This window comes from Lygodium microphyllum, chromosome 8 (genome assembly GCF_053477565.2).
Source record: "Lygodium microphyllum isolate KBCC chromosome 8, Lygodium_microphyllum_v1.1.10, whole genome shotgun sequence".
In the NCBI taxonomy this organism is placed as follows: Eukaryota; Viridiplantae; Streptophyta; class Polypodiopsida; order Schizaeales; family Lygodiaceae; genus Lygodium; species Lygodium microphyllum.
The window spans coordinates 128,697,778-128,721,422 of record NC_141142.1 but is presented as its reverse complement, the minus strand read 5'-3'; the positions used below and the strand labels follow the sequence as shown (position 1 = coordinate 128,721,422).

General features: G+C 40.2%; 1 protein-coding gene and 1 pseudogene across 3 annotated transcripts in view; one reads left to right on the top strand and one right to left on the bottom strand.

Annotated features, from left to right (window-relative positions):
* Positions 1–9,137: 9,137 nt before the first annotated feature.
* LOC148032847 (6-phosphofructo-2-kinase/fructose-2,6-bisphosphatase-like) overlaps positions 9,138–23,645 on the bottom strand; it is a 184,566-nt gene continuing 170,058 nt past the window's right edge. For both annotated transcript variants that reach the window (XM_087683515.1, XM_087683516.1), the window contains 3 exons: positions 21,039–21,101; positions 9,447–9,512; positions 9,138–9,262 (listed from right to left, as the gene is read on the bottom strand). In XM_087683515.1, the coding sequence (XP_087539641.1) occupies positions 9,188–9,262; positions 9,447–9,512; positions 21,039–21,101 (204 nt within the window). In that variant the 3' untranslated portion in view covers positions 9,138–9,187. The remainder of the gene's footprint in view (positions 9,263–9,446; positions 9,513–21,038; positions 21,102–23,645) is intronic.
* Positions 9,777–10,612, top strand: LOC148032848 (6-phosphofructo-2-kinase/fructose-2,6-bisphosphatase pseudogene; annotated as a pseudogene). The gene is made up of 3 exons (XR_015691715.1): positions 9,777–9,919; positions 10,191–10,259; positions 10,510–10,612. The product of XR_015691715.1 is annotated as a 6-phosphofructo-2-kinase/fructose-2,6-bisphosphatase pseudogene (transcript).

Genomic DNA, 23,645 nt, shown 5'->3' with positions numbered 1-23,645 from the left:
GATGATTCAATCTAATGCCTTGGAGGCTCTAGCCAAACTTGAGTATAATCCAGACTTCTATGGTTGGTGGATTCATGAATCTTCATTTTTTGTACATAAATAAAACAACCAATCTTTTGCGCAAATAATAATAAAACAATGAGAACATAAAAATATAAGCACACACTATGATCTACTCTCCCAAGCTAGAATGCTTGATACCATTTTGCAAGGGGGAGGAAGGCAAGACGACCAAACTACCAAGGCTAGACTAAGAGGCCAGCTCTAAAAGGATCTAAAAGTCAAGGCCTTCAAAATACTTTAAAAGACCAAAACCAAGTAATTGTTAACTGTGAAATGAAGGTAAATGATGGGTAAGGATCAAGATTTTAGGTTGTACTACATATTCAATTCTTCAATTCTAGTAAGAAAGGTAAAGTCATAAAATTTAAATTTTTTATTACAAATAGCTAATAGTAAATTCCTTTTTCCTACAAATGGCAACCACACAAGCACCATTCCTCTTAGCCACATCATAGCTCTTGCTAATCATAGACCCTCTAAACAAAGATAAATTGGTTCTCTCTACCCAGTAGAGATAGGAGCTAAAACTGGAGGTAAGCAGGTGGGGAATAGACCACCTCATGTTTTGAGTTCTCACCAACCTAGAGAATTTGGTTGAAAAATACCAAACTACTAGGGGGATTGTAGCAAATTGCAGCCTTAGAGACTACATTAGAGCCACTTCCACACACATCTACTTTTTGACTTTCTTTGGATTGATCAAGAACTATGATCTAGCCACTAGATCTAGTAGGTTCATATACAACATAAAAACTAATGAGAGCTGTGATAAATAGGTGACCAACTTTGAGCTCACTTTGAAGAGACACATTGGGCATCATAAGAGAATTAGGAAAGTACATTAAAACACAAAAAACCTCAAGTCTCTTAAAGGTGAGATGAGAGTTTAAAGGTTATAATTAGTGGAAGTTCTATGAAAGTAGTGGCCACCAATGAAGGAGCCCTTGTAAGAGCTATACTAGAAGAGAGCTTAAGGGTGACAACACAGCTCTTTCATCACCTCTTTGCATATAAAAACGCCTCAACCATCCCAACCAAGATACCTAAGTGGCTCCTAAAAGACATGCTATGTCAGGGAACCTAGTTAAGCAAGACTTGAATGCTATGTGGTGGTTGGGACCATGTCACAGAATCCCTAGATAAGGCACAATGGGTCACTCAAAAGAATCCAAAAGTAAAGCTTAACCACATGAAGGCTAGGCATAGCATCATTAACTATGACAACTCACTTACCCACATCATTGCTATCATGATAGGAGTGCCGCTCCAAGAAATCTTGCCACCACATGTGGAGCCACCCACATTGTCCAAGATTCATGTGAGGACACCATAGAAAGAGAAATGAGGCAAAGGGAGGTAGGAGGATAATAGAAAAAGATAGAAGCTAGAATGAGACAATCGCAAGAAGAGTATGAAATAAATATCAAAGCATTTGTAGAAGAGTCCATGCACAACAAGGAACAATTCATTGCATATCAAGTGGCAAACCTTATAGCCCAAAAAGGAGAAAGTAGTTTTAATAAGGAAAAGAAGAAGATGATTGAGGAATTGACTATCAATTTTATGACTCTTTGTGAGCCAATGGCTCAAATTGGTACCATGCAAGCACAGACTAGTGAGTTGGCAAACCAAAAGCGACTCATACTTGAAGTCATTGCAACCAATCCAAAAGAAAACTCTCGCCCAAAAGAATGCACAAGAATCTTCAAAGGGTCAGAGTGCAATAGGAAGGATAGGAGCCATTGAGCCGATGTGCGGAGAACTAAAAGAGGACATAGCTAATGTACTCAAAACCAACCACGAGCTTTTTAGGATAGGTTGGAGAGGACATGGGAGGAGTATAAAAGCTTCTTAATATTAGAAAAGGAGATTGAAGAGCTCCAAGATCAATTGTAGGTATGAGACAAGGCACTTAAGGAGATTCAAGAAAATCAAGAGTAGAAGCATGACTTGGCACTCATGAATCTCCAAAACCAGTCAAAAGAGTGTGAAACTACGCTCAAGAACCTCCAAGTAAAATAGGTATAGGAGCTTCAGAACTAGCTAATGGATGCAACTTAATGCTTAAAAAGCTTTGGGATCAACTCAAAGAATAAGACACCACTATGAATGAGCTTCAGGATAGACTCAAGGAGCAAGACCAATCACTCACAAGGTATAGAACAAAAATGGTTGATTGAAGTATGTAGATAATAGATATAATCTACCATCTCTTCCTTGCTAAGATTGAAGTGGCCTAGAAGAAGGAAAATATATATCTACATGAGATTTAATATCAAAAGTATCAACAAATATAAGGCCAATGGATTGCCTCATATATAGACTTGCAAGAGACAATATCCACTAGCTTGTTAGGGCTTGTGAGCAAGGTAGAAAATGACATGCAATGTCACTATGAGACCACTTTGATGAAGCTCTCCAATGACCTAGGAGCAGCCCTATATAGTGAAAGCTAGCATAGAGTCTAGTTAGAGGCTAGCAAATTGGTCATGGTGAAGCAACAAGAACTATTCAGGGAAGCTACATGTGCCTCAATTTGAAAATCTAGAAAAACTCAAGGCTTGACTAGGATTGCTTTCCAATACCTTCTAAAGTATGGAGAGGATTCAAAGAATCAATTGAAAGATAGAAGGACCAACCTAGGAGGATCTAATCTAATAATTGAAGCATAAGGACAATGAAGAGCATGAACTCATGGCAGCAGGTTAATGCAACCTAAAATGCCCCAACCAACCTCTCCCATCACCTTAGAGCACCTAGAGTTATGACACCCCCCCCATGGATCTCCCAAAATTGCTATAATTCCTGACATAGGGGAGTCAAAAGAGCACCCACAATTATGACCCCCCAATAAATCTCCCAAATTTGCTACAATTGGTGACATAGGGGAGTCAAAAGAGCACCCAATAGATAAAGAGAAAGGCTCGGAGTAAAGGAGGCCTATATAGTCATGATCTAGAAATTATGAGTTGAGCCACATAAAGTAATAGAGTATTCCATTCCCTGTGAGAACCTACCATAGGAAGAGAAAGAGAACCTAGAGGAGACAATGCAAAAATACAAAGAGAAAAAGGACCGTCCTTGCTGTGAAGCTTGATTTCTAGGTAAATGAGCAGAGTAAATTTAGGAAGCCGCTCCCATTATACATTGTACGGAGAAGCATACAAATAGTTGAAAATGTTGCTCTAAATTTGATGGAACCTTTAGATGTGGAAGATTATTAAAAGTCTTGTACAAGTCAAGGAAGCAGGGGGAGATAACTAAAATTGAAGCCCATGAAATTATACCACGATTACCAAAATGGCATTACCCCATCCTGGGAGGCAAAAATATGGTTTGGGAAGCCTTCATTTAGTCTTGAAAGAGAGAGCGAGATGATCCACTCTTCTACCCATATCCAAGAAAACATGGTCAAGTAGGAAAAGGATTAGGGTAGGTACAATTTTGCCAATGATCCCCAATATTAGAGCAATCCATGTCAACAAAAATTGCATAATCCAATCTCTTGACTTGACCCCTTCCTATGTGTATTTCACAAGAGCATTCACTAATTGCCTAGATCCCTTCTTCATTACACTTGCAACTATCTTTGCCTCTTCATCAGGCTGCTCGAACAAGCAGTGACCCCTTGGAAGATGAGCTACCCCCATTCATTTTCTACATCAGTGCTGGAATTGATCGAGTGAAAATGGTTCAATTTCACCTTCATGTCTTATTAGTTCCAACTTATTGTACCTAGTTATTGAAGGACATGGAGGAAAATAGGTTCACAAAGTGTACACACACATTTTACCTAGAGATATCATTGTAGCTACTACAAGAGCACATCAAGGAGTATCTTATCACCAAGGATTGTCTCTAGTGCACACTTAGGCCACCACCTAAGTGATCTATCCCTCTCTTGTACCTAGTCATTTTTAATGTATTTATTTATTCAAAAAAAGAGAAAAAAAAGACAAAAAAAAGGAAGAAAAAGAAGGATAAAGAAAGAAAAGTACATGCACATTCAGTGCACCTAGAGCAACACCCTAGCCCCTTTTCCATGTCACAACCTCAGGGCACGACAAGGGCGGGACATTCCATGCTTGCTTGGACCACTTATCATCCTAAGGATATCACTATACCACACTCTTCTACCAATTTGCTCCTCAAGTGTGGGACAAGTTTACTTGGAATTTGATCACAACTAACAATCATGAGTAGTTAGACACACCCCTTAGGAAGATCACAAGTGACAATAAGATACCACAGAGCTCCTAAAAAACTATCAATGTCAGTATCCTGCACCTATCATGACCCCCTCAACATTGGCCATCACCTCTTCCTTCTCTTAAGGCTAACTCTAAGTCTCTTTGTTCTTATTACCTTGCTACCCACATCTCTATTGCCCAATCACACCATCTACCACTGCCATTTCACTCATTAAGATGTCCCAAAGCCTTTCACTAGTAGGCACTCCCACTCGGTTGGCGAAAGTGCCATGGGATTGACACTCATCTAAGGGGGGGATAAATGTTAATGGCAAGGTAGAATTAAGAAAAAAGATAGACAAAAACATGCCTACAGATTTAGGAGAAAACAATTACTTTTCTAACACTTATTGTTGTTATTGTATGTAAACCAGACTCCCATTCACACAAATTGTACTTATCAACTAGCATTCGACATCCATTTTATTCTTTTGTCAAGACTAAAGCTTAACTGCATGTAAACAAAGCCATGGCCAACTAAAACAAACCACAAAATGCGAAGGATGCCCAAGGGGGGTGGAAAAATCCTAACCTTAATCTTTTTGTATTTAAAGGATGAGAAAGAATAAAATAGGCTATTCATATATGTGCAATTTTTGAGTTTTTGCTTCCGTGCTTTTTAGTCGTGAGAGAGGAAGAGAGTGAGAATGAGAGAGTTAAGAAAGAGAGAGTGTGTGAGTGAGGAACCAAACAAGTGAAGCTTTCTTATTCCTTCTCTTGGGTACTCTCTCATGTCTAAGCTCATGTTTCCTCCTTGCATGTAAAGTTTATAGAGGTTGAGAATGAAAGAAACACACTCATGGGCTATGGACCTTTACAAGGGCGTTCTTCATGCTCGAAGGGAGGCCATACAAGCTCATTCCAAGTAAATCTAGGTATTCATGGCACATGCAAGAGGTTAGGTCACAAGAAGAGTGATGTGTTGGATGCATTTAATTTTTTTTTGGCATTTGTAGAGAATTAGTTATACTGGCAAGAAGCTTAAGTGCTTGAGGACTAATAATGGTGGAGAGTACACCTCCCATACCTTTATAAACTTTTGTGTAAACCATGGCATCAAGAGAGTTAATAGCTCTTGAGAATCTTATTTAAAATGGTGTGGTTGAGAAGATGAACATGGCCATTCAGGAAAGGGTATGTAGTATGCTCTAACGTTAGTCTCACTAATGGACTTTGGGTTGAAGCTATAAAGACAATAATGCATTTGATCAAGAGGTTTCCTAGTAAGCCCCATTGGATAGAAAGATACCATAGGAATTGTGGTTTGGCAAGAGACCTAGTTATGATCACTAACATGTTTTTGCTATGAGGCATTTATACATATACCTAGGGGTAAGCAGAGTAAGCTTAATCGTAAGTTTAAGACATGCATTTTTTAAAGCTATGGAGAATCGGGTGAAATGGGCTATTGCTTGTGCGATGTTGAATTAAAGAAGATAGTACAAAGCTGTGATGTTATCTTTAATGATGATAAAATGCATAAGTAGCCCATTAAAATAGTTGAGATCCATAAGGTAGTGTTTTGAGAGGATGAATAGCTAACACATGAGCAAATTGTACAACCTATTCCACATGATGCAAGGGTTGGATAGGTAACAAATACTAAGGTAGGAGTGCCATGAGATGGTGGAAAGCCTCATGTTTTAGAAGACATACAAATGGGATAGCTAGAGGCTCTGATGAGCCAATTTTACATATGTCTACACGGATTTTTACACCACTATATAGATATACTATGACTCTAGATTATGTCATGGTCACGAATTGTGGTGAGCCTTCTAATTATGCAAATGCTATGACTAGGGATGACAATCATGAGTGGAAAAGGACTATGTAGCCGAAGATGGATTCTTTGGAAAATAATACTACTTGGGAGTTAGTTCCTTTGCCTAACGGTAAACATGCATTACCATGCAAGTGGATCTTCAAGTTGGAGGTATTACCATCTAATGCATTGCCTTAGTACAAGGTAAGATTTATGGCCAAAGGATTTAAGCAACAGAAGGGAATTGACTTTGATGAGATGTTCTCACTACTAGTCAAGATGACCACCCTTCGTGCGGTTCTTGCTTTGGTTGCTAGAGAGGATATGGAGTTGGTTCAAATGGACGTAAAGACTATTTTCTTACATGGGGATTCAGATCAAGATATTTATATATAGCAACTCGAGAGGTTTGTTATGGAAGGCAATGAGCAATTGGTATATAAGCTGCATAAGAGCTTGCATGGTTTGAAATAGGCTCCCAAGGAATGGTATCATAAGTTCCATACCTTTGTGTAGGCTCAAGGATATACTAGGAGTGAGACCAATTACTACTTGTACATAAGGAAGGCTAGGGATGGTGGCCTTATGATCTCGATTCTTTATGTGGATGATATAGTGATTGTTGGAAAATCAATTATAGATATGGATGCTTTAAAGAAAAGGTTGCATGAGACCTTTGACATGAACTTGTCGCATTCTTGGTATGCACATTATGTGAGATTGAGACAAAAAGATAGTCTATTTGTCTTAGAAGAAATACATTAGGAGGGTATTGGAGCATTTCAATATGGAGAGGGAAAATGCTATAAGTATTTCATTGCCTTCATATTTGAAACTTAGCTAGGAGGACAACCCTAAGTTAGATGAGCAAAAGGTTGAAATGACCAAGGTTCCTTATGTATCCAAAGTTAGTAGCTTAATGTATGCCAAGGTTGCTATACGTCCAGACATTGTCTATGTAGTTGGAGTTGTTAGTAGGTCTATGAAAAACCCCAGTAAGAAGCATTGGGGGGCTGTAAAAAGTCTCACGAGATACTTAAATAACATTAGATCTATGTGTGTATGCTTCGAAAGGAAGAATGCATCTATTCTTGAATATATAAGTGCTAATTTTGCAAGCAATGTAGACTCTAAGAGGTCTACTACAAGTTTTGTCTTCACTTTCATAGGTGGTATAGTCTCTTAAAATGTAGACTCTAAGAGGTCTACTATAAGTTTTGTCTTCACTTTCATAGGTGGTAAAGTCTCTTGGATCTCTTAGTTATAGCCATATATAGCTTTATATAGCATTGAGCTGAAGTATGTAAGAGCTACTAAGGAGTGCAAAGAGTGTAAAGGAGCTATATGGCTTACTTATCTAGTGGGAAACTTGGGAATTGTAGAAGAGGTATCTACATTGCACTATGATAGTTAGAGCTAATTTGAACTTATGAGAGATTGAGAGAGAGTAATAGGTTAGGAGAGCAATGACAGGAGAAATCCATGTATCATTACTCTCGGTGATTCTAGGTATGCTTAGAACCTTCCTTGTTGATTGAGGAATAAGGACAAGACTATAGCTAGGTGAATATGTGATTTAATGAATCATTCGTCATTGATTTTTGCCATTCGGCGTGTTTTTCCATCACTTAGACGACGCCCCAGACCTTGGATGGCTGAGCCCAACTGACCAAACGGCCAAGTCGGTTCTTGAGGATAAGCACATCAAGCTTATCAAGATCCATACAAATGATAACCCTACAAATCTTCTCATGAAGAGCTTACCTTTTGAGTGCTTTGCACATAGCAGAGTACTAATGGGCATTGGATAGTATCTTCACTTTCTTGTTATACTTCCAAAAAGGAACAATGGCCTTTAAGTGGGGTATGCTTGCTCCCTCGGGCAGTGCTGCTCCACATGATCCCACCATTCACTTCCCACTCGATGGACACCAAAAGATTCAACGACATAGCCTATTTGTAGGATTTTCTTGAACTCCTTACGAACATTCGATGACAATTGGATGAGATGTAGCAAATTCACATCTGGTTTGACTTCACAAAGCATGCTTGCTAAGTCAAACTCACGGAAGTTTACCACTATTGTCTTCTCTTTCCACACCAGCTGTTCTTTTGGCTTCTTGATAATCTTTGTACCCTCCTTTTCTTTTGATTTCCGTTTTCTTTTGACCACAGGTTCCTCTAAAACACCCTCACTTTTAAGAGGCCCCACCTAGGCATCCAACACTGTCTCATCAATCTTGATAGACAATGTAGGAGAGGCCACGATATTGCTTTCCTTTGAAGAATTGAATTGTATCCAGCAACCGTGAAGATGCTTTTTGTTGTTGTGACTTTTTGATCCATATCTTTTCTCCAGTTACCTGGGCAGGCAGTCTGATAAAGCTTCCCCACTATAACTCAAAAAATCCATCTCCCCCTCATTGAGGAGGTGCTCCTATGAAATACAAGGAAGTTGAAATTGGGAATGATCTGGACAGAGATCATTCATACTCATAGGAGATGGGAGAGCCTGTAGGGTGTTTCTAAGAGGATGAGAAGGAGAGGCTTTTTCATGGTCATGAGATTCTGGCACATTCTTTCACCTAGCCTGACATATGGTTTGGCATGATAGCCCACCAGATTGGTTGTTCACAGCCATTGTATTTATGATGTACTCAGTTGCTCTTTATTGGGCCTTCTTTATACTTCATTATGACCTTAGGAGTTTTATGAGGTGTTTGAAGACAATAACTGAAATGTTGCACCCTGCATTAGCCTTTAAAGCAGAAGGAAACATAAGAGTTTTTGAACTACCCTATGAATTGCTTCTTATTTGCTCATGATATTTGTTTAGAAGATGATGAATTTCAGGGCTCTCCTTTTGCCCATGACATTTACACTTCGTTATAAACCCAAAGGAACCAGTTTATTCTTTCCTCCAACATGGATCCTGCAATATAATTAATGTGATTTAAACATCAATGCACGTTTCTTGATTTCGCTTTGCCAGGTGTTTGCATCTTGTGGTTCAAAAATGTTGACATAGCTAGAGTGTCTGTAAAAAAATTCGCAATGGGTATCTGAGGATTTTTTGTTTCCTTCAATAAATCTTGTTGTGCCATATCTGTCACAGCAGTTTGTATCGTTTTTCTTCAATACCAGAAAGTCCCATTTGAATCTCAATGACTGTGTGTAAGGGGACCTGCACATTGCAATATAGGTAACATAAACTCAGATCACTGGAGTGTAATCTGTAAAGGAAAATTCTAGTAACTATGGAATAGTTACACAATGCATCTGCTACCATACTTCCTATGTGAACTCTGAAATGCTTAGAAGAGGAAAGATGCAACAGTTAATACGCATACATCGACTGTTTTCCTTACTTGTATATAAGGGATCTCCTCCACGGGTATGTCTGCAAAGTAACCATACAGGGAACGAAGTACAGCCTGTATAAAATAAGACATGCAAAAAGTCCAGTTCAGTAGCAATGCATGTTCGGATTTGTGCATGAAATTATAGCACTTTGGTTAAATAACAAAACTAACATTGACTTAAGGTTTATACCCTCCCCTTTCTTTTTGTGACAAGCTGTACATGAGCTTTCAATTTTTAGAGGCTTTTATTCTGCAACCTGCCAGTATCATTTGTTATTTAATTCTCAAGCTATGATATCAACTCAATGGAGATAAGTTAAGGCTTATTGCAAGGAACTGGCAGCCTCTGGCATGACTGTTCATCTGTTTTCATGCCTCATCAACCAGGTTGAATGGCGCGCACTTGATGATATAACTGCTGGAGTTTGTGATGGGATGACTTATCAAGAGATCAAAGAGAAAATGCCAGAAGAATATGAGTATGCTCACTTATTTCTCCTAATGTTTGGTTTCATTTGACTAGATCAAATGCGAGCAGAAAAAGTGTATTTTGTTTTCTATCAGAGCAAGGATATGCCTGTGCTTGTTTTTTTCCTTGTTTCCAACTGCTTGTGTCTAGGTAATTGTACTCGAATATCCTTTTCTGCCTCTGGTTTGAACTGGTTTGTGTTATTCGACAGACAAGGTATGGTGTTGAGCTTTCCTGAATAAGCTGTGTAGACACTGACACTAGTTCATTGATTTTCTCAGAGCACGGAGATTGGATAAGTTGCGATATCGCTATCCACGTGGTGAATCCTATCTTGATGTGATTCAACGGTCAGCCAACTAATTTGATCATTAGAAGGTTTTAAACCACTAAGAAATGACAGACTCAATAGAAACCTAGGGTTGAGCCATAACTTACTTTCTGAAATATAACAGAATGATAGTTTCAACAGGCCAAATTTGCAGAAAAGGGAAAATAGCTATCTATCAGACTAATCCAAAAATGTTAGATGCCTTAAAGAATCATGGATTGCTTTCAGTCCTTGCATTGTTATTGCATCTAAAACTCTTTTGGCTGCAGTCTAGAACCAGTTATTATAGAGCTTGAACGACAACAATCACCTGTAGTCATTGTTGCTCATCAGGTCCACTGTATTTTGTGTTATACAGGCTGTATAAAATAAGACATCATGTACAAAGTAACCATACAGGGAACGAAGTACAGCCTGTATAAAATAAGACATCATGCCTACACAACATCAGTAAGCCTGTGTCATGCACAGGCATACTTTCTTTCTAACATCCAGTTCATATTTGAATATTTATATATAGAAGATAGTAACATGCTGGTCCAAACTTCCTGAAAAATTTGAAGAGCAAGCAAAGGATTGCTGCAAAATTTCTCATACCGCAAGGCTATATCTGAGATAATGGAGATGATCTTTATTCCTCCAACTGTATTGTAACCTCATCCTAACTCATGGTACATGGGAAATTTATGGCCAAGGAATAGGTCTCATATGGAGATATATTGTGAGTATAGCATCCTTCTTCATTATCAACTATGGAGGATTCGATGGGCTGAAAAATTAAGGATAGTTAAGATATACCTTTTGTTCAATGCCTTTGCTAAATGGTTACTAGACATTGGGGATGAGCCTATACCTGAAACATTGTGGCTATATCGGAAAGTGTTACAAATAGTACCACCCGAGAGAGTTGTTGTAGTACCAAGAAGGCCTTATTTTGGTACTGGATGTTTTGATTATCCCCAAGAGCCACCACATTATGTTGTTTGCCATGTATATGAGAATCCCCAAAGATATAAGAATATAGACCCTGATACTTTTCATGAGGAAAGGATCCATGAGATGATGTATTGGTAGATCATAGTATGATCAAATACATCTTTGTAAGTACTTTTCATAAATATAAAGTCTTACTATTGTTTTTGAAGAGCGCGAGTTATAAGCTTATGATGATAATTGAGCTGCTTTGATAAGTTAATGATGAAGTACCCTTTATGCGAGTTATTTTTGAGATCAAGTACTCCACTACTTGTGTGCTAGTCAAACATGTTGGAATTAAGAGAAAGCATAATGGATATCTTAGAGAAGACTCGTCTATGGAATTATTTAAGCTTATGAAGGGGATAAAATTGGAGCCCAAATCTGGGAAAGGGACGACCCTTACCTGTACTTAGACTCAACTCTATACGAAGATGTGAAAGTCCATCTCAAGTTGTTGAAATGGCTTGAATAACTAAAACTAATCGATGTTCTTATACTATGACAATTAATGGGGAGTCAAAGACCCTACATCGTTGGGTGTATGACCAATATACAAAGGTTATCTCTCCCGATAGGATAACCCTTATACCGGGAGTGTAAAGTCAAAAAAATTATGAGCTTCTAGAGTATCCCAATCTCCCAAAAACTTATCGATTTCTAGAGAGAAGGCCAAACCACCTTGTTTTGTAACAAAGAAGTTACGGAAATAATTAGAATCGTCAACTAGTGCGAATTGATGAAAACATACAAGGAACTCCAAGAGAAGAAGCTTCTTCTCAAGCAGACACCAACACCTAGGTTTAGCGGTGAAGGAATTAAGATGGAGCAAGATGCAGAAGCGTGGATTGAGGCTTTGGACGACTATTTCCTAGCTGCTGAAACTATTCCTGCAAATCAGTCCATGACTGCTTGTCTTCGTCTTACTGGTGAAGCTAAGCTTTGGTGGAAACAGTTTTGCCGAGATAAAGGGGTAACAAAAGCTTCCCAAACTTGGGAGGAGATCAAAGAAGCTGTGAAAGAACGTTATCTTCCCCCATCTTTTGAATCAATCAAGATGAATGAATTCTACAACTTACGAAAATTAAGTCTAATCTTGGAAGGATACTATTCCAAGTTTGTGAGTCTGCACAAATATGCACTCCCAATGACAACGTCTCAACAGATTGCAAGGTTCTGCCAAGGACTAAATCCACCTTTGAACACTCGTCTTGAATTAATGAGACCAACGACTCTCGAAGATGCTCTTATGTGAGTAAAACCTATGGCCAAGGAAATAGCTCAAAATGGCCAAAGGAACCATCCAAAAAACAACTATGAAAGGGACTATCCAAACCATAGTATCGACATGACTAATGCCAGAGGAAATGGTAGAGCTAATGCAATCACCCAAGGACCAAATGGGATAGGAATCATGCAATGGTACCAGTGTGGAAGGACTGGACACCTAAGGGAAAATTGTCCTAACTGTCCTTAAAATCCTAGCCCAAACCTGGTTGGTGGAAGACGCCAAGGGAACGGCAACAACAACCCACATCATGGATGTGGAAGAATAACTAATGCCCAAGTAAATACCATAATTGGACAGCCCAAGGAATACACGTTAGGTGAAGAATTTGAAAGAGGATCCGTTCATGTTACCGTAGAAAAGAAATGAGTGAACCACCAATGTTCAGTAATTCAATCTCCAACTACTTACAAGGGTACGTCGTTTATGATCTTAATTGATTGTGGTAGTACGCATTCCTTTCTTACACCCAAGACAGCTAAAAGATTGCATCTAGAATCCAAGGGGACAAGGAAAATGATAGTAGAATTGGCTAGTGGGAAGGAAATCGTCTCAACCAAAACTATAGGGAAACTTTAATTTGAGTTAGCCAGCAACATAACTGAAATAGAATTTCGAATCTTACCACTAGGATGCTACGATTGCATTCTCGGAATGGATTGGCTCAAGAAGAACAAAGCCCAGATTCTATGTGCTGAAGAGGAAATAATCTTTCAAGACTTGGAAGGAGAAACCGTAAAGGCATATGGGAAAGCTGGAAGAACTAGAGTCCAAGTAGCCAAGGCAAATCAACTCAGGAAGGGATTGAAGAAAGGTCAACCAATCTACATGATCTGGTTGAATAAGGTCGAAAAGACTAATGAAGGCACTCTACCTTCTTGGATCAACGACTTCGAGGATGTCTTTCCAGAATAACTGACTCAACTGCCTCCAAATCATAAGGTTGATCATGAATCAAAATTAATTCCTGGAGCTGAGCGAGTGTCAAAACGACCGTACAAAATGTCTATTCCTGAAGCTATTGAGCTTAAAGAACAAATGACGCAATTGATAGAACAAGGATTTATCGTAATTCATCTTGGAGAGCACTTGTCCTCTTCCAAAAAAGAAAGACGGAACAATTAGACTCTGCATTGACTTTAGAGGACTAAACCAGGTTACGATAAAAAACAAGTATCCCATAACCAGGATAGATGAACTTTTAGATCACCTATACGGAGCTAAGGTTTTTTCAAAGATTGATCTAAGGTCTGGATATTATCAAATTCGAATCAAGGAACAAGATATCCAAAAGATTGCCTTCAGCACTAGGTATGGTCATTATGAATTTTTACTCATGCCATTCGGATTAACTAATGCCCTAGCTACATTCAATTGTCTAATGTAAGACATCTTTCGACCATATCTAGATGATTTTGTGCTAGTATTCTTTGACGATATACTAGTATACTCCAAATCAATAGATGAACATGAAGGTCACTTAAAGATCGCTCTAGTAACACTCCGTGAAAATCAACTCTATGCCAAGATGAGTAAATGCATATTTCTCATTGACACGATTGAATATCTTGGATACATTGTTTCCACTGATGGAATCTCTGTAGACCCTATCAAAGTGAAAGAAATCCTAGAATGGCCAATACCTAAGACAGTAAAAGAAATCTGAGGATTTTTGGGATTAACAGGATGGTACCAAATCTTCATCAAGGATTATTCTCTCATTGCTGCAGCCTTGACAAATCTTTTGAAGAAAAATACAATAATCATTTGGACCAATAAGCATCAAGAAATCTTTGATAAGCTGAAAGAAGTTATAACCACTGCACTTATATTAAAACTCCCCGTCTTTTTGAGGTGATCGCTGATGCAAGTGGACTTGCGATCGGTAGGGTGCTAGTACAAGAAGGAAGACCAGTGACCTATACTTCCGGAAAATTGAAACTGTATGGGTCCAACTATGCCACTCATGACCTTGAGTTTCTCGCAGTAATTGACGCCTTGAAACTATGGAGACACTTTCTATTGGAAAGGGAATTCACTTTAGTGACAGATCATAAAAGTCTTAAGTGGATCTTCACCCAAATTGACCTAAACATGAGGCAGAGAAGATGGATAGAGATATTGCAAGAGTTTGATTTTAAAATCAAATATCGTCCAAGGAAGGAAAATGTTGTTGCAGATGCATTAAGCCGAAAAGCCTTTCTTAATAGCGTTGTAGAAGTTCGAAACTTAAGAACCGTATCCATACTTGATAATCCTGTACTTGAGCTTGTACGCCAAGCTATTTCTCAAGATAAGGAATACGAAGGAATCATGGCTAAGGTACTTCAAGGAGAAAGCTCTGACAAAGAAAGGTCTAAGATAAAGGATTATCGTGCTAGCAATGGTTGTCTATATTACAATGATCGCCTTTATGTTCCAAAAGGACTAGAAGTGAAGACCAAGATCTTATGGGAAGCACATAACAACGCCATTGCAAGACATCCGGGGTATGCCAAGACACTCAACGCAGTTTGTAAGAGCTATCACTGGCAAGGATTAAAAAGGGATGTATTAAAGTACGTAATTCAGTGCTTGACTTGTCAAAGTGTTAAGATGGAAAGGATCAAGATGCTTGGAGAGTTACAACCCTTGGACATTCCACAAATGAAATGGGAGTCAATAAGTATGGACTTTGTTGTTGGATTACCTATTGCTGCTAGTGGATATGATTCCATCATGGTAGTTGTTGATAGATTGACAAAAGTTGTACACTTGATCCAAGTCAAAACAACCTATAAGTCATCTGACATTGCTCGAGTCTTTATCAAAGAAGTATTTAGATTACAAAGATTGCCAAAGAGCATAATCAGTGATCGAGACTCCAGATTCACCTCTAAGTTTTGGACTTACCTATTCCAAGCAATTGGAACGCAGCTATGCTTCAGGTACTGCTTATCATCCTCAAACTGATGGCCAAACTGAGAAGGTGAATCAGACCATTGAAGATATTTCAAGGTCTTATTGTGGCAAAGAACCGAAATGGTGGATTGAACATTTACCTTTGGTGGAGTTTGCTTATAACACTACCTTTTAACAAACAATCAAGATGTCGCCATTCCAAGCCTTGTACAGGCAAGAATGTCGTATACCTCTAAAATTCTCAGATCCCACTCTCAAAGTAAAGGCTTCTAAGGCTATGCTTGAAGAGATGGACCAACAAATCCAATTGATCCAACATGACATCCAAGCTGCTTAAGATGGACAAAAGTCCTATGCAGATCTTGAGATATCCATAAGAACATTCAAGGAAGGTGACATGGTGTTTCTAAGGGTAAAACCCGAAAAGAGCTCATTATCCTTGGGAAAATACAAAAAGCTTAGTCCAAGGTACTGTGGACCATACGAAGTAATCAAAGCAATGGGAAGGCAAGCCTACAAGCTTAAATTGCCACCCCATCTCAGGATTCACAATGTATTTCATGTAAGCCTACTGAAACCTTATGTACCAAACCCCGATCATGTGCTTAATGATGAACAAATAGTTATGCTTGCCCAAGGAATTTTGAAAATGCACCCCGAGAAGATTCCAGATACAAGGGAGAAACCTCTAAGAAGCGGAATCTTAAGAGAACACCTAGTACAATGGAAGGATTATCCTGAAGAGGATGCCACTTGGGTCGATGAGGTAACCCTTATAAAAGAATATCTCCAGTTTCTCTCAAGATGAGGACATCTCGATTTCTCTAAGGAGGGGAGAATGTAATGTCCCCATTACTTAGTTTATTTTAATATGCGTATATATTTCAAAGAAAAGTGATTTATGTTGCACATTTTTAAAACTAGCTCTAATTATGAAACTAGCTCTAATTATGAAGATAATTATTATTATTAATGATGTATTATATGCTAGTTCATGGAAGAAAGACTTGGCAAACTCTCCCAAGACTAGACTATTAAGACTATGTTTGTAGTATAGAACAACAAAAAGAACTAGTCTAGTAGATAGCCACTTGGCAATTAAGTGCACTTGGGTGACGACATTGCCGGGATAGGTGACCTTTTGGGAAGATTTTCCTATAAGCTAGTGGGCGCTTCTCACGTGCAGCCAACGGCACCAATGAAGCCTTCATAGCTCGTTGCCAAGTATTCCAAGGCCTATACCTTGGTCACCGCCTTAGTCGCTGCCTTAGTCATGAGCCTTGGAGTGACGCCGCCCAATGACGAGATGTGCGGTGCTTGCCCATATATTCGTTAAATTGATATCCTCGCGCTACGAAAATGGATCCCCTCCCTGGTGTCATCAGTGACGTCGTAAAAACGCGCTAAAAGAAAGCGTTATCTCTTTATCAACGATGACATCATAAAAAATGCTAAAAAGCAAGCGCTCTCTCTTTACCCCCCCTCCCTCCTCTCCCTCATTACTATATAAACAAGGGTAGAGCGTCACGTCACAGACACACAACGATCCATGTAGAAGTCTCTCTGCTACTATTGATGCGACGAAGCTCTGCTGCAACCAACCAAACCTCTCTCTTTCTCTCTCTCTCCACATCTACGCGAGAGCGCTGCTCAAATTCATAAGCTTATTCCATGGCTCCTAAGAGACGTCGAGATGCTGAGCGGGCTCACGCTTAGAGAGCTTCCCAATATGTGAAAGTGGTCACCACTCCTGTTAAGGGAACTCAACATGATGCTGAAGCATAAGCGGAAGTTAACCTGAACCCATTTAAACCAAAGAACCAGCCATCCCACAACAAATTGAGGTTGCGGCTATAACCCGTATTCACGATGGATGGCCAAACGAAGATAATTAGATTAGTACATAAGAAAAGGATCACGATTAGTTAGAACTTACTTAGACTTATAAAAGCATGTTAGTATTATCAAATGCTTTTTAGGAAGTAACACAAAATTTGATGAAGGGGATAGATTCTATGCATCGCATTGACAACTATGTTAAAATGTTTTATGGTTATGACTGCTTTTGGATTTGTGAATGATGAGTTATGGCTCTTATGATTCCGGGCTTGCACAGCCAGACAAGTTGTGGATTGTGGTGGTTCGGGACATTGGGGTCCCCAACCCAATGCTCCCTTACACTCTGTGGAGTGTGGAAAAACTCACTTGCGGATGGGGGTCCTATGCTCTCGAGGGAGGTAGGTGTTTTTGGTTTTTAATCACTCAAGCACCTGAGAGGGCAAAGGGCCGACTGGTAAGTGCCCCTGTTATGTAGGACGGCTCCGGAGGCTTGGGGAAGCTTAGAGGGACTTTGAGCCAGTAAATTCCCTGTTGACCGTGGATGGAGTGCGATCACATACAGCCCAATCTCGAGGGATTGGAAGGTGCTATCCTAGGCTGGACGGTGTTTTTCTACGGAAAGACGGTTTTGTACCACTTTGTGGAGTGATGGTGAAATAAAGTATTTGATTTTTGAATTATCTGTTATGTGCTAAAGATCGAGTTTAACGAATTCAATTTAACGGAATAATAAAAGAAAGCTGATTTTATATATCCAAACAGTGTGGTAGTATGCTTTACTAATTAGAAAACTAAGCAAACCCCGTCGAGGAAAGTGGAAGGCTTCGATTCTGACGATTGGACGCCTATGGCTAGGTGAACCCGATAAGTCAAGTAACTTTCCAACATTAGATAGAGCTGATTAAATTGTGACCCTCCCAATATCGGTAGGATTAGTTACCAGATTTAACACAATTTTTAGGGGGCCGGAGCTGAGATTTTACCTTATGGATAGGGGGATCGAGTTACACTCTCCCCCGTCTCTCACTCTCTTTGAACCAAGTGCGGTGTTAACCTCACTCCTGCCTTTGATTGATTACAAAGTGGTCTTTCTTAGGTGGGCGTTAGATTGCTGTTAGGGGTGACTTGCCCACGCTTCCCCTGTGAAGTAGAACTGAGACTCCCATCTTCAACTAAGTCCAAGGTTACCCATGGGGAGACGGGATGGTGATGTCCATGGATATGAATTTCAGTTGACTACTAGAGGACTCCTTCGGGTTTGTTGGAGGAGGCACCTCACACATGAGAACTGCCTTTGCGATCTGCGTTGTGCCAATGCGTAGCGTGGAGTGAAGCCAATCCCGAAGCTGGGCCCTTGATGGGGAGTGTTCTACGATCTGACCAAAGTTCACTATTTCTTTCAACTCTAGCTTTGTGGCACGGACGGCTAAGAGTTGTTCCTCAGAGAGGACGATGTGCAAGGTGTTTGACGCGGGGCACTTGTAGAATGCACTGGCGTCTGACCAGAGGTTTCCATTGCGTGTCCCTGCTGAGAATCTACCAGTCGCACAGCTTTGCTACCGGTGGGGTGAAAGTTGCTGCAAGGGGGGGAGCAACTGGGGGAGGGGGGGCGTAGGCGATGGCGATAGGGCCATAGGTGGGGGGGACAGACGGAGGCAACGGGGGGACAGGTGGGGGTGACGGGCCACAGGCAGCGGGCAAGGACCGGCAGGGCGGGCGTGAGGGATCAGTTGGGGGACGGGATAGCAGGTGCACGCAACGGGCAGGGAGTCGTTCCACAAACAGGACAATTTGAACAGGAAAATTACTTTTCTTGACTTACTGGCTGATCTGTAGTTTAGAGGATGTTCTCAGTAGAGGATTAGAGTGATGGCTCATTATGACTGAAATTGGTACTTAAGACCTGTTCCCTGTGATGTGCATGATGGATGGTTAGAGATACAGGAGCAGTTGAAGAAGGGCTCTCTAGAGATTACAGTGGGACCCTAGGGTGTGAGCATGGAGAGATCCCTTTCTAGAGAGACCCAACGATGTCCCCTTTTTTGGATACACCACCAAATTGAGGACCCATATGCCCAGGTTTAGAGTGATGCCAGTTGCTATTCAGTATTGGATTGGACAATGTATCCCACTGGCTTTCCTAGCTGACTTATGGAGGAGATTGGATGATAGCTTAAGGCCTGAGAGATTTCAGTCTTTCTGTTGTTACTAGCACACAAGAACTTAGTAGTCGGTTGGCTTGGTTATGGGAGGGATCCGGTTGTTTGTGTAGATATGGAGAGCTAGAGGACTGCCCTATGGCTCAAGAGGTTTGGAGGAGAGCCCTTAGGATGGTGTTAAATGGCATAGCAGAGACTATGATAATGACATGGGCATGTTGCTTGCTTGGTTCACAGTCACAAGCCCAACTTGCGGATATGAGCATGTATAGGGGGTTATTCCTATCTCATCTCTGGTCAGCTCTTGAGCAGGATTGCCATGCCAAACTTTTTGCAGTCAAAGTGGACCGAGGTGCACTGGCAAAGATGGCAGCAGAGAGCTAGCATCATTGCTTGCAAAGACCAGATGTAGTCATGCTATAAATTTATTGGATATATCCACTGTAGAGACAATGCCCAAGATTTGCTCAGAGATTGTCCACTCTCCCTGGGAGTGGGAGGCTCTAGCGCAACACATAGACTTCTAAAGATCTAGGATTCGGGCACTTTCTTTCACTGTCAGCCACACACGATTTGGCATTACAGACCTACTTATTGGTTATTCATTCAGGCCTTGTGATAGACTTCCTTTTTGTATTTTTAATGGAAGTCCCTGGTAGGGTTAATTTTTCATTTTTCCTTTGGATATTCTGTCCTGAGGGGATTTATTAATAGAATCATTCTTTTCTTTGGGAGAAAAAACATTGTTGCCATTTGATTTACTTCTTGCCAAGTAAGTAGGCCTGAGGAACAAACTTTTATGTTTGGCAACTGGCAATACAAGGATGTTAATGGTAAAATCTCAATTCATCTTGACAATCCAAACCATAGATAGTTTTTGAAGTCTTGTTAAGCCAATGTCGATGAAGCCTGAGGAGTTTTAACTCTTTCTCTTAAGGGGAAGAAAAACCAATGCCAGGGGAACAAGAAGTGCTAAAACACAAAGAAAGAATAAGAAAAGAAGGATGAGGGAAAGGAGAAATGTAAGAAGAATTATTCTTTCTGGAACAGCCAATGAGTTGTATTGCCTGTGCATTGGACAAGGGAAAAGAAGGGACGAGGGAAAATGAATGAATGAATAGAGAGAAGCACAGCCAATGAGTTGTATTGCCTGTGCATTGGATACCCCTGGGAGAAACATCAGGTGGGATTAAGAAACAGGCAGGTTGATGCAGTCATGCAGTTAGAAATGAAAACAGTAATAATAGCCAGTAATGGCTCAAAGGCAAACGGCCACAACCATTGAAACTAAAGGTGTTCACCATAAGCTATGCTTTGATTAGGACTATGATGTAATAACAGAGTGATGGTAGGTAACAATACTCAATGAAGAGAAGTTGGCCATGTTGCTTCTAGCATCAACCATGTTTGACAAAAAGATAGCTAAGGAGTTGCATAAAGCATTTCATGGAGTTCTCCACTAGAGTTTGACTATTCAAGGAGACGAAATCATCCACTATGGTTGTGTTTTTTGATAGTCACACTATGTGGACTGAAATATTTAGGAGAAAAGCTATTTTTAAAGAAGGCACATTTGATTTTTCAAGCAGAACATAAAAGGCCAATGACATAGTATTACTATCATGAAACAAATTACCTTTGGAAATTTAATAAGATCCTGCACTGTTGAGATTGTCCTTTGTAATGTGCTGGTCCATACCTGATCAAGAATACACAGAGATCAACTGCATGCACTGAAATAACTAATCACATTATGAAGATTTATGCACATATAGCACTATTTTGACTAGTTTGTTCTACTTTTCAAATCACCCCAAATAGCCATGCAATCTGTATTTGCAATTCTGTATGCTTTCTAAAAACCAACTGCACCTGTGATTGCAGCCAGGCTTTGCAAGTTTCGACTGTGTGAATGAAAAACTTGAAAAAGGGTAGAATGGCCATATTTAAAGAGCTACGGATGGAGTCTTTTTTCCTTAAAGATGTCCTGATTTTAAAAGCATGTTTAGATCCACACGTTTGCATTTAATGTAACTCCTTTGTATGACTTGACAAAGAAAACGGATTTCTTTCTGGAACACAAAACGTGGCTGTGGATGGCCTCTTGCCCTAAACCCAAGAACAAATGGTTGCATGTTGAGATGTCATGGAGGTTCCTAGTTGGAAAATGAAGTCCTCAATTTGTCTCGCACCCGGGCAAGAAATAAAAAGACGAGGAAGGGTTTCATCACATGTACAAAAGATACATCTACCACGGGAGATGTTGTGACCATGCAGCACATTCCCTATGGAACTACCACAGATAGTAAGCCTCCATATAAAAAATTTCCCCTCATAGGGAAGTAGTTGAGTAGCTGATCATGCCACTTGGCTCTACTATCACCGATAGACCAAACTTTGTTTGCTTTCTTTGTCACCCATCTCTTATCCTCCACTGTTTTATGGTAAATCTGATTAGCTGACCATTCAAAAAAACCTCTAGTTTCACAAAAGCCCAATCCAACCACATGGATGAAGACTGAAAAGCTACACAGGGAAAAGCTGCCTAAGCTAACCATCCCAAGGGGTGGGTTCCTTGGATTAGTTGATATGCAATGTGCAAATGGTCACTATGCAATATGGAATATATCATGCCACCCTACGCAGGCAAAGGTTGCAAGCTACCAAGCAACTTCTAGCTATGATACATTTTGTTATGATGGATTTTCCACAAGATCCCCTTTTTCTTTCCATCTCCACAAGATTGACATAGCTTGTTTTGATACTTTTCGAAAGAGATCATACCAGCAAGCCAAACTTGGCAGACTATCAAAGGGTTTGCATGCTAATAATTGTCAGCCGCATAAGTTTTATCGTGGCCTTCATGCATCCCTTGCTAAAGAGAATGTGGTTTGTCTGAGCACCTCCAATGGTGAAATGATCACAGACCTGCGAGGAATTATGCAAATGTGCAGAACCTATTTCATAGACTTGCTTGGTTTGCAGTCCCTTGTTTCTCATGCAATTGGTGCTGCCCGTTCATTATTTTGTGATCTAGTTCAAGATCAAGGTACATCAGAGGTTGCCAACACTTTGGATATGGACAATACATAAGATGAGGTCATGGACGTCCTCTTGCATTTTCCTAAAGACAAGAGCCGAGGGTGGGATGGTATTACCCATGAGTTTTTTAAGACCTATGCCACTCACTTGGCTGCACCTTCGACAGCCTTATACCAGAAAATTTGGTCAATTGGACACATGCTGCCCTCTTGGAAGGAGGGTTTGATTCAATTAGTTCCTAAAGTGCCCTCCCCCTCAGCCTTTGAAGCATTGGCAACCAATCTCCTTGATGTGATCTTTGTATACGATCTTTACAAAAGTCTAACACACTACACGAATATCTTCCCAATATTATTCACCTTGCCCAATATGGATTTATCAAAGGGCATAGTATTCTACACAACATCTTGAATGTCCAAATGGGAATAGATTATGCTTGATACACGAAGCAAATAAATGGTGCTTGTTCAATTGGAACTAGAAAAAGCCTTCGATCATTTGGAATGGTCTTTCCAAGGTCAGATGATGCAAGGGCATGGATTTTGGTCTGAGAATGTCTACACTTATCAATACTATTAGCATACATTCCTCGTCAAAAGTTTTGATTAGTGGTGGTGCCACAACACTGTTCTCCCTTCATCGATCGGTTAGATTGGGTTGCCCATTGAGTCCTTTGTTCTTTGCCTTGGCCACTCACCCCATTCTGAAGATGCTGTCTCATCTAGCAACCAATGGTGAGGTGGGTGGGCTCTCCCTCCCTTCGCAGGAATAGTTGGTGGGTGAGGCCTTGGCAAATGACACCTTCATGTTTCTTAAGGCTGATCCGGATAACATACAAACAGCGATGGGCACAAAGGACTTATTTGGCCTTGCCTCAGGACTACACATTAATGCATCTAAGTCGGCCCTTATAAGTTGCACTGAGAGTGATCTCCATGCCTTGGGCTAGCAAGGTGAGCTGGTGCTTAAAGGCTCTCTTTTCATGCACTTGGGCTATCCTTTGGGTGTGTAGGTTTCGCCCAAAGCGCTAATAGATAAGATCTCCTCAAGCATTATGGATAAGTTTGTGTATTGGAAATCACAAGCTTGACCTTTTTCACATAAGATTAAACATAGCACAGACAATCATGATACCGATGATTTCATGTTATCGTCCCTTGCTCCATTGGCCGAACTCTCGTTTATAGCAAATCACTCAATC